This window comes from Raphanus sativus, chromosome 5, assembly GCF_000801105.2.
Source record: "Raphanus sativus cultivar WK10039 chromosome 5, ASM80110v3, whole genome shotgun sequence".
Lineage (NCBI taxonomy): Eukaryota > Viridiplantae > Streptophyta > Magnoliopsida > Brassicales > Brassicaceae > Raphanus > Raphanus sativus.
Genome location: NC_079515.1, coordinates 5,403,363 through 5,416,446, shown reverse-complemented (window position 1 = coordinate 5,416,446; position 13,084 = coordinate 5,403,363). Strand labels below are relative to the sequence as shown.

Here is a 13,084-nt window from a genome sequence, read left to right as displayed (position 1 = left end):
ACTTATTTTACCACTCAATACCTCATAAGTATAACAGACGGACGATAATAGGACGAAAACTTTTCAGCGATGACAAATTGATTGTTTAAGGTTGTCACGCGAATCTATTGTGTATAATACTAATAATTGCTTCAAAAGGGTCCACGTCACGTAGCATTAGAGTGAATTGCAATTTATTCTTAAATAATAAGTATTGGCGAATAATAATTACGTAGAAAAATGGCCGCCACGGTGGTCCAGACATAATCCCCGTGATGCTCGTTGTCATATGAGGAAAGGCCCACGCTGTTCCACATCATCGCGCCAGCTGTCTCCAGTTCCCCTAAATGCCATTGTCTTAGAACATCTCCAATGTAATAATTTATTTTTTTCTCTAAAATAGAATAAAAATGAAAATAAAAATACTCCAAACATATTCTATTTCTCACTCCATAATGGAGTGATGAACAAACAAAAATTAGATTACTCCATTTATAGAGTAAACACTATCATAGAGTGAGATATGAAGTTGGGTTGAAACAATCCTTATTCCATATTCACTTTTACTCCATTTTGAAGGTAAAAATGGAATTGGGTTAGAGATACCCTTATATACGTTGGATATAACAAATCCAACAGTTGGAAAGTTTTCATTAGTTTTGTTTCGGCAAGTATAAATGTATAAATTTGTCCCTTTTAATTTTCACGTATTTAGTTTTTAGTACTTGTAACTTGTAAAAATAAGAACGAATTTTCGATATATAATGTTAAATTGAAACGTGTTTCATTTGCAAAACCTTTGATTAATATATCGAAAATTTGGACACTAAGGAATAAAACTATGATCAAATCAATATCAAGTTGTCGAAGGCATATAAGCATATTAGTATATACTCTCTTTTGTTCATACATATATTCACCCGTACACGTTTGGTTAATCCACACCGTAAGAAAACTATGAATCCTTTTACTATTGTTCAATGAACGGTGAAAACGAGTCTGACATGATTTTGTGAATTAGAAAACTGACGTTCCCGAAATGTTGATCACGTTTGTCATTGACTTCATGATATAGATTGTTAATCGTTAGCACGATGTAAAAGTAAACATCAAACGCTAAGTAAAAATATATAGTAAAAATATAGTCTAAATGGTTGCGGGTTAATTGGTTTGAAAAAAAAAGACCATACACTAAGGACATCTTCAATGATGCATCAAAGTGAGGAAAATATCAGAATATTATTAATGTAATATTATCTGTATCATTTTAAGTGGTGTTTAGAGATTTTTATTTTGTTTCATAATAAGTGGTGTTTTTATTAATCAAGATAAAATTTAATATCATCCGAAATTTGTAACCAATTATAAAATATTACACATTTTTTATTGGTTGAATTTGTGTTATTTAATAATATTTTTATTTAATCAAGAGAAACTGAATAAAATTTTGATTTTTTTAATATTTGTGCAAAAACCTTAAACACCTATTAAAATGATACATAATGAATAATAGTTTATTTTAATAAAGTTAGATTTCAGTATAAAATTTCAAATTTTAAATAAGTGGAACACATTTTAAAAATTTGTCGAGTAAAAGATGCAATATATAAAAAGTTGAAAAATGAATATATTAAAAACTGAGAAAAAACTAAAAAACCATTGGAGTAAATCATAAACTCATTTTATTTCTATCATTTTAAACAAAAAATGATGCAACCACTAGAGATGGCCTAGATGAAAACTTGTATAAATGGGAAAAATGAAAGCAACATAAGAAATTATCAATCAAGTCATGGAAAATACTAAGAGAAATAATTTATATACTTTTTTATGCACCAAAGAAATTATATACTTCACCTTTTGTATTTGTTACTATCTGTTATATGTTTTCCTCTCTAAATGATTTATAAATTTACCATTGGGCTATTTTTATATATTTATATTTAATCTCTGTTTAATGGATATACAGATTCATGCTGTCTTCCTCTAAACTTATTTAGGAATGATCTATAATTTTTAGGGAAAATTTCTTAAAAATACACAGACTAAATTTCTTTTGCTGAAAAAATACACGAACTTTTTAGGCTTTCCGAAAAATACACAAACTAATTTTGGTTGTCTATAAAATACACGAACTTTTAAATTTTGGAGGTTTCACACATTGATTTTAACGGTGTAAACAGTGACTAACAGAATAGTTAGACGCCGTTAGATGACGTTAACTCTAATTAAAAATTTCATGTATTTTATAGACAACCAAAATTAGTTCGTGTATGTTTCAGGAAGCCTAAAAAGTTAGTGTATTTTTCAGCAAAGAAAATTTAGTATGTGTATTTTTAAGGAATTTTCAAACGAAGTTTGGATATTTCATATCCTATTCAGATGCTAAATATCTGGACCCAATACAGATCCAAAATTTTATATTTGTAAACTTTCGGTTTGGTTTTGGACCGAATATTTCAGATCAGTTTCGATCCAAGTTTTTGAATCCGGCTAAAATATCTAGACCTAATCTTGACATTTTAGCCGGATTCAAAAACTTGGATTGGAACTGACCCGAAAATATTCGGTCCAAAACCAAACCGAAAGTTTACAAATATTTGTTGGGTCCAAAACTCTTCTACTTGAAAGAATTGAAACAAAAAAGAACTGATCCGAATAAATCTGGACCTAATAAAATCGACACGAATAGATTCAATCCGACAAAATCTTTCTGCTAACAATTTTGTTATTATTTTTGCAATATTTTTTAGTTTTGTTTTTGTAACAGAAACATTTTTAATTGATATGAAACTTTCGATGTAAAATTTAGAGTTGTTTGTGAATTTTTAGATATATATGATAGATTTCGACTAAATTGGACTCAACAAATATTTGTAAACTTTTGGTTTGGTTTTGGACATAATATTTTTGGGTCAGTTCCGATTCAAGTTTTTGAATCCGGCTAAAATGTCTAGCCGGATTCAAAAACTTGAATCAGAACTGACCTGGAAATATTTGGTCCAAAATCAAACCGAAAGTTTACAAATATAAAATTTCGGACATGTATCATGTGATAGAGAATATGTTTTTTTTCAATGTCTTTGGGTCGGGTTTGGGCTTTTTTCTGGATCTGGATTTTTCAGATCGAAAATATTTGGTCCAAAACCAAACCGAAAGTTTACAAATATAAAATTTTGGATATGTATTAGGTCTAGATATTTAGCCTCTGAATAGTATATGAAATACCCAAACTCCATTTGAAAATTCCTTAAAAATACATATACTAAAATTCCTTTGCTGAAAAAATACACGAACTTTTTAGGCTTCCCGAAAAATACACGAACTAATTTTGGTTGTCCATAAAATACATGAACTTTTTAGTCCGAGTTAACGGTGTCTAACGGCGTCTTACTATTCTGTTAGTCACTGTTTACACCATTAAAATCGAGGTGTGAAACCTTCAAAATTCAAAAGTTCGTGTATTTTATGGACAATCAAAATTAGTTTGTGTATTTTTTGGGAAGCCAAAAAAGTTCGTATATTTTTTCAGCAAAATAAATTCAGTCTGTGTATTTTTAAGGAATTTTCCCAGAAGTTCTTACATCATTTGTCCTACAATATTTATCTGTATACTTTTTTGTCATATTTATCTGTATACTTACGTTGCTTTCTTCTTCTGATTTCCACATGTCCTACTATTATTCCTTCTAAGATATAGTAATACAGTTTTAAATTTATGGGTTGTATTGTACTGTAGAAAAATAGTTTATGATTTAATTGTGTAATTAAATGATTTAAGCTCAAAATTTCGTCGGCCAGCTCATATGGAGTTAACATTTTTTTAAAAAAAAAGAAAAGTATAGATAATTAATATATGCAAGAATTAGACATTTTTATTAATTTGAAAACATAAAGGAACAAATTACAACAAGTCACCATTAGTTAAGTTTGAACAAAGATTTAACAAGTCAAACATACCTTTTCGAAATCAAATATTCCTGTCAAAGACAATATTTTCTAGAAAATTTACCGATGAAGGAGAGGCTTCATATATAAACGAGCGCCTAAAGTTAAAAACTTTTTTTAAAATTAATAAAATAAAATTTCATTTTTCTTTTCTTTTCTGTGGTTCCGGTCACCGCAGCTCTGTCATCATCTTCTTCTTCTTCCTCATCATCTAACCAATCTGAAAACCTGCTCTGCTAATCTCTCTCCCCGCAAAATCTCGATCCGTTAGACAGTGTTACCAAAAGGGTGGTTCTTGAATCGTTTTCGTTTGTGTTTGTAAATTGCAAAAGATTCGATCTTTATTTTGTTTCTGAGTTTTTGTGTAGAATAATTCAGTTTTGTCTGATCTGTACGGGTTGTATAATCTGTTCTGTGATCTATTTTGGGAGGAGGAGGAGGAGGGTTTTGGTTCCCTTTTGTCTTGTTTTAATTACAATCGAAAGGACCCGACTTTATCGAGACCTCTCGTGTCAGCTCCAAAATGGCTGCGCCAGAGAGATCGATAGACCAACAACAACAACAACAAGTCGATGTTTCTTCTTCTTCTTCCTTCCTCCAAAAGTTCAGGCTCTACGAGACCCGCTCGGTGAATGATTCTCTCTCTTATTGTGTCTTTGTTTGAATATGATGAATCCATAAGATTTGCTAAAGTCTGAACCTTTTTTTTTGTTTGTGTGTAAAAAAAAACAGAACTTCTATATGATTGGGAGAGATAAAAACCGAACCTGTTGGAGGGTTCTCAAGTTAGACAGGACAGATCCAGCAGAGATCAACTTCTACCAAGACTCAACGCCTTACACAGAAGCCGAATGCTTCGAGACTCTCAGAAGGATACACGAAGGAAACAGATCTTCCGGTGGTTTGAAATTCGTCACCACTTGCTACGGCATCATCGGTAAATTATTATCTCTGCTTTGTTGCTCACTTGGCTAAAAGCTTTAACATATTTCTTTTACATTTTTTTTAGGATTCGTAAGGTTCTTGGGACCTTATTACATGCTGATAATCACCAAGAGAAGGAAGCTCGGTGAGATCTGCGGGCACACGGTTTACGGTGTGGCGAAGAGCAAGATTATTACGATCCCACATGCTTCTGTGCTCTCCAATGTGGCTTATTCTAAGGACGAGAAAAGGTTTTCTTATGTCACTTCTGCTTGTAACAAAATGAAACAAAAAAAAAAACATGTACCTTGGTACCTTCACTACATTACATTACATTACATTACTTTTTTATTTGAAATTATCACTTGTATTTTAGATTCTACTTACTGTCTCTTTGATCTTGCTCAATAAGAGTGTGTTGTCACAGGTTGTGTGTCTTTTGCCTATTGGAGATAATCCAGCAGCTTTAGAGTTTCATTAATTTTCATTTTGTTATATCTCTAGCCAGACCAATCTTTGTTGCACTTTTTCTTTTACTACTTCTAGGCATGTACAGTGGGCACACTTCTCTTTGTTGTATATACTTTGATTATGTTATATGACAGAGGTATTATCAAGAAAGGGAGAGCTCTTTTTTTTTTTTAATTTTGTTTAATCTGTTATATTTTTGTACATTCCTTTCTTCTTCAGATTATTTACTGATTCAGGTTCTGAATCATGTTCCGTTTTGTAACTTCTTTTTATCTTCTTTGGGAATGTTATTAGGTACAAGAGGCTTCTCTGCACTGTGGATCTCTCAAAGGACTTCTTCTTCAGCTATTCATATCACATCATGCATTCACTTCAGAGCAATCTTTCAAACAGTGTTGTGGAAGGACATACTTACTATGAATCGATGTTTGTCTGGAATGACTACTTAACTCGACGGATCCGAAACAACGCTAAGGACTGTATGTGGACAGTTGCCCTTGTTTATGGTTTCTTCAAACAGGTAGCCACTTCTACTTATTGCTCCCTAAGGTTTCTGTTACTCTCTAGAACGTTGAGAGATATCTTTTAACATTTCTCAAATCTTGTGTCTTCTAATGTAACATTATAAGTTGTTTACCCTTTGGAATGTCTTTATCTCTTTGTCTAATATTTAGGATAAACTATCAGTTTCTGAGAAGAACTTTAGGCTGACTCTAATTGCACGCCGGTCTAGGCATTATGCTGGCACAAGGTACACATACAAACCACTCCACCTTGAGCTTGTTCTATCTCAAGCCTTTCATTTGGTTAAGGTGTAATCTTTCTATCTTGTTCCCTCAGATATCTGAAACGTGGTTTGAACGAGAAAGGCAGGGTAGCTAATGATGTGGAGACAGAGCAGATTGTTTTCGAGGAAGCTCAAGATGGCAATCCTGGCCGAATAAGCTCTGTAGTTCAGAACCGGGGTTCGATTCCTTTGTTCTGGTCTCAGGAGACCTCACGCTTGAATATCAGACCTGATATTATATGTAATGATCTCTCTCTCTCTCTCTCTCTTCTCCAACAACATTATAGTTGTTTCTTATCTCTTGCTTTGATATTTGTGCTGATTTCTCTTTTTATGTGGTAAAGTGTCAGCGAAAGACCCTAGCTACGAGGCAACGAGACTGCATTTTGAAAATCTTGCAAGGAGATATGGGAACCCAATCATTATATTGAACTTGATAAAGGTTTGGTATACTCTTTACTTGTCAATGAAGTTACAAATTCTTACCCTGACCAATCCTAAACTCGATTGATAAAAACAGACGCGTGAAAAGAGGCCTCGTGAGAGTATTCTGCGTGTAGAGTTTGCAAATGCTATTAAAGTTATAAATAAAGGGCTAAGCAAGGAGGATCGTCTAAGGCCTCTTCACTGGGATCTGCATAAACACTCCAGAAAGTACACAACCTCATATGCTTCTTTTTCTTTTGTTTTCATTACATGTTCTAGTAACAGAATATGCGTTTTTACTTGCTGAAACTGCTTTTTGTTTCCTCTGTTACAGAAAGGGCACAAACGTGTTGGCAATTCTCGATAGATTGGCTACTTATGCACTGAACTTGACTGGCATCTTCTACTGTCAGCTATCTTCAGATGGGTTTCAGAACCAGAATCCATCCACCTTGGAGTGAGTATCCAAATTTACCAACTGTTTTAGCCTTCTATGTTGTTTCTTGAGTAGCTATTATTCATCTCCTCTTTCACTGCCACTAACTAGGCTTTGATTCCTTTTGGTTTTTATTGCAGGAGCACCATTGGTAAATGTTCTACTCATGATCTTCCCAGCAAAGATGAGACTGCATCAGATTCAGCGTTGGAGAACAGTAATGACAATAAAGATGCAAAGGAGGATCACCTCAAGGACGCAACCACCTTGCTTCAGAAAGGAATCCTGAGGACCAACTGCATAGACTGTTTAGATCGAACCAACGTTGCTCAGTATGCATATGGTTTGGTAGCATTTGGGCGTCAACTCCACGCTTTGGGGTTGAGAGAGTCCACTACCATTGATCTAGATAATCCTCTAGCCGAAGATTTGATGGGAATTTATGAGACAATGGGAGATACACTTGCGCTTCAGTATGGAGGATCTGCAGCACACAACAAGGTCTCCTTGTTTAGCTTCTCTGTCCATAAGCTGTTGCCTTGCTAAAATTATTAACCGATGATCTTATTATTACTGTCGACAGATATTTTGTGAAAGGCGTGGTCAGTGGAAAGCAGCCACTCAGTCACAAGAGCTATTCAGAACTCTGCAACGTTACTACAGTAACGCCTACATGGATGCTGAAAAGCAAGATGCAATTAACTTGTAGGCTGGCTTTAAATCTCTCTCTCTTTCTAACGCCGCTCTGCTCTCTCTTGGTATGATTTGACTTTTTTCACTTGTATTATTTTACAGGTTCTTGGGATACTTTCAGCCACAGCAAGATAAGCCAGCGCTGTGGGAACTGGGTTCTGATCAGCATTACAATGCAGCAAGGTTTCTTGCCAGTTCTGTACCGGAGAATTCAAGGTACGTTTCCTGGTTAGATGAAGACGGCATTTGTAGAGTAGTTATGTTTTGTTAGAGGTCACTTACAGTTCAGTTTATTGCCTTTTTTAGGTCTACGATGAAACGATCTCTGTCAGAAAGTAGCATCCTTAGCGAGGGGAGTACAGCTGGTAGACATGGTTTAACTGAAAATGATGAAGAAGGTAAAGGTCTTTCAGATTCAGCACCTGAGATCTCAACGTCTGAAACTGCCATGATTGCTGCTAGTTTGAGGTAAAGAGAAAGAAGTTTATTATTGTAAATCAATCATCTATAACTTTGGGTTGGTGTTGTCAGCTAAGTATTGGGGAATGGATTTGTGTGCAGTGCTCCACCAGCGACATTGGAGGAAATAGGATTAGATGAGATAACTGAAAACGATTGCTTGTGCAGTGATGAGCATGGTGACCAATGTACATGTGCAGCTTTTGATATGGATTGGGTTTCTTCTTCAGCAAACTCTTGTGAAGATGAGAGTTACGGAAGGTAACAAAAAAAGAAGAAAAAAAGATCTCTTTCTGATTTCATCAGTGACTGACTTGTAATGTTACCAACCAAACATTGTTTGTTCTTGTTCATCTTAATGCAGATCCACAGTGGTTAGATCGTTCGAAACCATCCCTGAAAGTACAAAGATAGAGTCAGAAATACGTGTCATTGAATCTTGTTCCGGCAACACAAAGGTGAAGCAAACAATACAAAGCAGAGCCATAGATGCATCATAATACTTTGTGTTCTAATATCAAAACTCTGCTTTTATTATTTATTGACAGAGAGATGAGGTAACCGTGGAGGAGAAGGAAGCAGCCATTGCTGGGATTCCTGAAGGCTATGTGAGGTGGGTAATGGATGAAGAGGGACATTTCTGGTGAGACAAGATTTTCTACAAGAAGAAAAAGAAACATACACAGCTTTGAGTGCTGATGAAGAAAGAAGCGTATCAGCGAAGAAAAAATAACTGAAAATGAAAAACTAACCGTCGCTAATTTAATTAATCGGATCAAAATGAAAAAGGTGAAAAGGTAAACAAGAAAAAAAGAAAAAGAAAGAGAAGAGAGGGTAAAACAAACTTGTATATAAATTTACTTGAAGACATGATCCAGGATGATCATAACTCAGGATCTTATTGTTGGTTTTAACTTTTTTTTGACATTTTTATTTATATTGGGGGAGAGATTTCGAATGCAATAAAAACAGAGAGGATGCTCGTTAGTACTGTTCTTCACCTATAAAACTGGTCCGCTACTCCACAACAGAGTTAAAAAAAGTTATTTTTGGTCTAACGTGTCTTTAGATACGTGTACATCAAGACACACTATTCTAAATCGACACCTAAGCATTATAAAGTACAAAACAATCTTTGTTTGATACTTTACTAAGGAGGTCAAGTTCTGGTTGGAGTAATTGTTTTAGCTTAATTAGCAATGAACTGTGAAAACAAAAAGATTTAAACAAACAATAACCCATTCGTAATGACTTTGGTTAAACGACAGATTAGTCATCAGTGGGGGTCTCGCGGATTTTAACGCGTTTAAAATTAAAGAGAAGGCACCATCTTTACGAAGGAGGACCACCACATTCATAAGAACTAGAACCTTCTGGAGAGGCAATAAGAAAATATCAAACCAAATCCTGAAAAATCTCAGCCGCACTCTCGTGAATCTTGAATCATTTTTTGTAACATTTTATCCACCCAACACAATAATAAATACAGAAAAGTAGTCAAAGAAAAAAGCATAGACAAGTGGGGGGGTAACAGAGGTTCTGGAGAGTTCCATTTCTACGTATGCTGTAGAAAGAAAGACAGAGAGGATAAACTAAATAAAAAACAAACAAACCCTTCTTTTATATCACGGCATTTTCAAACCCTAATGCTCATGTTTACGTGTCTTAAGAACGTGCTTTCAAATCCATCGAACCACTTTATACTAAACCCAAGTTCAAGTTCTTTGTTTTGTCTGGTTTTGTGAACAAAAAGTGAGGGGTATGGCTTCGAACAATAGCGAGAAAGGAAGTGAGAATCTGTATGCTCTTCTGGGTCTGAAAAAAGAATGCACCAACTTGGAGCTCCGTTCTGCTTATAAGAAGCTCGCTCTTGTGAGTTTCTCTTTTTTTTTTTCTTACTGAATCTGTTACTCTGATCTGGAGTGTTTACATGTACTAGTAAGTCATTTGTTTTGTAAGTTTAATCATATGGGATGTGGATTCAACTTTAGCTGATTGGTTTGAACTGAGAGATTTTGGAAACTGTGATTATATGTTCTTGTGTGAAGGAAGTCATTTTCTTAGGAACTAAACTTTTGAATTGACATTTGTTATTTAGAGATGGCATCCAGATCGTTGCTCGTCAATGGGGAACTTGGAGTTTATAGATGAATCCAAGAAGAAGTTTCAGGGCATCCAAGAAGCCTACTCTGGTAGGTACTTTTCATAAGCTTTAATTTTCACTTCAAAAACTCTGGTCAATTCCATATATATTCTTATTTGATGGAAACAACGGGAGTGGATTATTAGATAACTGAAGAGACGACCTCTATTGTTTCCTTGTTCTTTGATGTTGTGTACTTTCTTTTAAAGAAATAATTTTTTTATGTTTTTGTGTATTAAGCTTTCTTTTTTTCTGTTTATGGGCACACAGTTCTATCCGACTCCAACAAGAGGTTCCTCTATGACGTTGGAGCTTATAATAGTAATGATGATGATTCTGACCAAAACGTAAATTCCCTCTTTTTTTTTTTTTTTTGCTTTTATAATTTTGTTCTCGAAACGAGAAACATGTCTTTTGTTGAAAATGGATCAACTGATATGACTTTGCTTCTTGACATGTCTTTTGTATGGTTATTGAACATATGAACCCATGTAGTAATGTTAGATTGTTGTGTTTGCAGGGAATGGGAGATTTCTTGAGCGAAATGGCGACGATGATGAATCAATCCAAGCCTAGTGTAAGATACTGTGCATTAGTTTTCCCATATGTACTTTATTACTAGACGCTGTTGATTCCCCCTCCCCTGAGTGACGTTTTGAGATGTTGGTTTTGGGCAGGAGACGAGTTCAGGAGGGGATAGTTTTGAACAGTTACAAGATCTGTTTCATGAGATGCTTCAAGGAGACGCATTCGCCTCATCATCACCACCTTACTCTGCTTCAACTTTCACTTCCTCTTGTAGCTTTGTGTTTGACACAAATACTCAGCACTCACCCTTTGAGACAACAACAAGTCCTATGGGGTTTAATAATCCTTTCGCATTCGACTCCACAGCTCACTCCTTCTCTTTAGGGGTATCAGATTTATAAGACACTAGTCTCTTAATAATGCTCATCCTTTAAGATACGGTTTGTTCTTGATGATTAACTGAGGGGTGAAAGCAGGTGGAGCATCAGCAGGATTTCAAGAAGGGGAAGAACAATGGTGGGAGAAGAAACAGGAGGAAGAACAATGCTCAATCTGCTGCTCAGGGAACAACAACACCATCGTCAAACAACTGTGGAGTCCCCACTTCATAGACTCTTCAGAGAGTCCCATGTTTCTGTTAACTCATCTCCGCATTTTGTCGAGACTAGTCACACCCCAGAAGAGGACAGGTTCTGGTCTTATCAATGGCGATGCAAAACAACAAACTCAAAGCCTTGTCGTGTTTGTAAACTATACCCACCTCTTTTGTTCTCTCTACATTGTGATTGCATTGTTGTCAACTACGCAAGAGTCGTTAAGGTCATCAGCATCGGTGAACTTTATGGATGTTCACAAAAGTATTTTTTATTATTTTCTTTTTCTATTTGCCTTTAAAAAGAAAAGAGTTTAATAATCGAATCAATTGTCGATCGTCGTGTCGTGGAACCTGCGAAATAGTGATAAAATGGGTTTATTGGAGAGAACTCGCTGCATGCAGGTTCAACAAAATTAGATTATTTTAATGTTTTTCTTTATTAAAAAATGTGTGAATTTTGTTAAAATTTAGTGATGCAAATGCTCTAAGACCATTGAGATGTGTGAAGTCAAGAGCTTTATGATGCGACTAATACATGTCCCTAGATTCTGAATAGTTAATTGTTTTTTCTTGCTACTATTGTTCATGTCAAAGTTACAGAATCAGAATCAATCAATTCAAAATGTTTTAAAAAGGAATTTAGAACATTATGTGAGAGAATAATCTTACAAGCTTCTTGACGATAGACCGGATTTTCAAAAAGTTATGAAAAAGGTAGATACCATGAAGTTTTGGTTTCGATGTTAATGTATGAGATTTCATATTTTTTTATTTTATTTTTAGTTGTGTTTATTATATTCATTGTAAAAATAAAATTTTATTATATAAAGCTTGATTTTTCAAAGTTAATAACTAACATGATTGTGACATATGATAATTTTATATTTAAGATTATGACATGTGTTAAATAAAAAATTCCATATAAATAATTATTTAATAGAAATTTTTCTTTTTTGAGAAACAAAGTATTGTAAATAAAAAAATTTCCATATAAATAGTAAATTAATAGTAATTTTCTTTTTTACATCAAAAATGAAAATTGTAAAAGCTATATGAAAATACTTTTCTTTTTCAAAAATTTCCAATTTTTTTAAATCATGAATAAAGAGAATTATAAAACAAAATAGTAGTTTAATAATATTTAAAAAACAAATTCTAAAATTCTAAAAATACAACAAACTGTTTAATGATAAATTAAAATATTTTAAAAAGAAAGAATTCTAAACAAAAAAGAGTTGTAAAAATAATCTTCTTATTTTTTCTATAATTAACTAATTCTCTATGGAAGTCCCATTGGTATATATGTGACTAAGATTAATGTTTTTACAAAATGTGGTATGGTTTCAAATTTAATAGAAGGTGAATTATTAGTTTATTTTAGAAAAACATTATAGGAAATTTTCAGCATTTTTCAAATAATACTCCATCTGGTGTGGATCTTATAAAAAAACTCATAGTAGTGTAATCAAAACATTATCCTCATAAATTATGTAGAATTGTTAGTTGTAACTACATTTATGTATTGTTTTTTATAGTTTGTATAAACATAACTAACCAACATTAAAAAAAATTGTCATATTTTTGATATTATGTTTATCTATATTTATATTAATTTATAAGTTAGACACTAATATATAATTACAAGGAAATAAATATATAAATATGTATTGATCTACTATTAAATTTAAAAACTAA

The 13,084-nt window shown here is 33.6% G+C and overlaps 2 protein-coding genes across 3 annotated transcripts; both read left to right on the top strand.

The window, feature by feature from the left end:
* Positions 1–4,056: 4,056 nt before the first annotated feature.
* Positions 4,057–9,115, top strand: LOC108860747 (phosphoinositide phosphatase SAC2). The gene is made up of 16 exons (XM_018634599.2): positions 4,057–4,555; positions 4,660–4,864; positions 4,937–5,102; positions 5,617–5,842; positions 5,997–6,073; positions 6,163–6,350; positions 6,454–6,551; positions 6,630–6,763; positions 6,870–6,992; positions 7,112–7,472; positions 7,555–7,676; positions 7,767–7,880; positions 7,971–8,132; positions 8,226–8,384; positions 8,488–8,581; positions 8,672–9,115. Exons 1-16 carry the CDS (start codon positions 4,451–4,453, stop codon positions 8,768–8,770), a joined length of 2,433 nt encoding a protein of 810 aa, XP_018490101.2. The 5' UTR covers positions 4,057–4,450; the 3' UTR covers positions 8,771–9,115.
* Positions 9,116–9,619: 504 nt separating this feature from the next.
* On the top strand, positions 9,620–11,681 carry LOC108860748 (uncharacterized). 2 transcript variants are annotated; one of them, XM_057011316.1, is made up of 6 exons: positions 9,620–9,995; positions 10,222–10,315; positions 10,537–10,613; positions 10,787–10,843; positions 10,944–11,180; positions 11,268–11,681. In XM_057011316.1, exons 1-6 carry the CDS (start codon positions 9,885–9,887, stop codon positions 11,403–11,405), a joined length of 714 nt encoding a protein of 237 aa, XP_056867296.1. In that variant the 5' UTR covers positions 9,620–9,884; the 3' UTR covers positions 11,406–11,681. The 2 variants fall into 2 exon arrangements, with proteins under 2 accessions (XP_056867296.1, XP_018490102.1); XM_018634600.2 differs by having other exon boundaries at positions 9,629–9,995; positions 11,271–11,681.
* The last annotated feature ends 1,403 nt before the right edge of the window (positions 11,682–13,084 follow it).

Bases quoted from the DNA above. Each gene is read 5' to 3' on its own strand.
- LOC108860747 (XM_018634599.2), top strand. From the start codon at position 4,451: ATGGCTGCGCCAGAGAGATCGATAGACCAACAACAACAACAACAAGTC. The intron at 5,103-5,616 runs GTTTTCTTATGT...GAATGTTATTAG, and splicing joins TATTCTAAGGACGAGAAAAG to GTACAAGAGGCTTCTCTGCA. The intron at 6,993-7,111 runs GTGAGTATCCAA...TTTTTATTGCAG, and splicing joins CAGAATCCATCCACCTTGGA to GAGCACCATTGGTAAATGTT.
- LOC108860748 (XM_057011316.1), top strand. From the start codon at position 9,885: ATGGCTTCGAACAATAGCGAGAAAGGAAGTGAGAATCTGTATGCTCTT. The intron at 10,316-10,536 runs GTAGGTACTTTT...ATGGGCACACAG, and splicing joins CATCCAAGAAGCCTACTCTG to TTCTATCCGACTCCAACAAG. The intron at 11,181-11,267 runs GTATCAGATTTA...GAGGGGTGAAAG, and splicing joins CTCACTCCTTCTCTTTAGGG to CAGGTGGAGCATCAGCAGGA.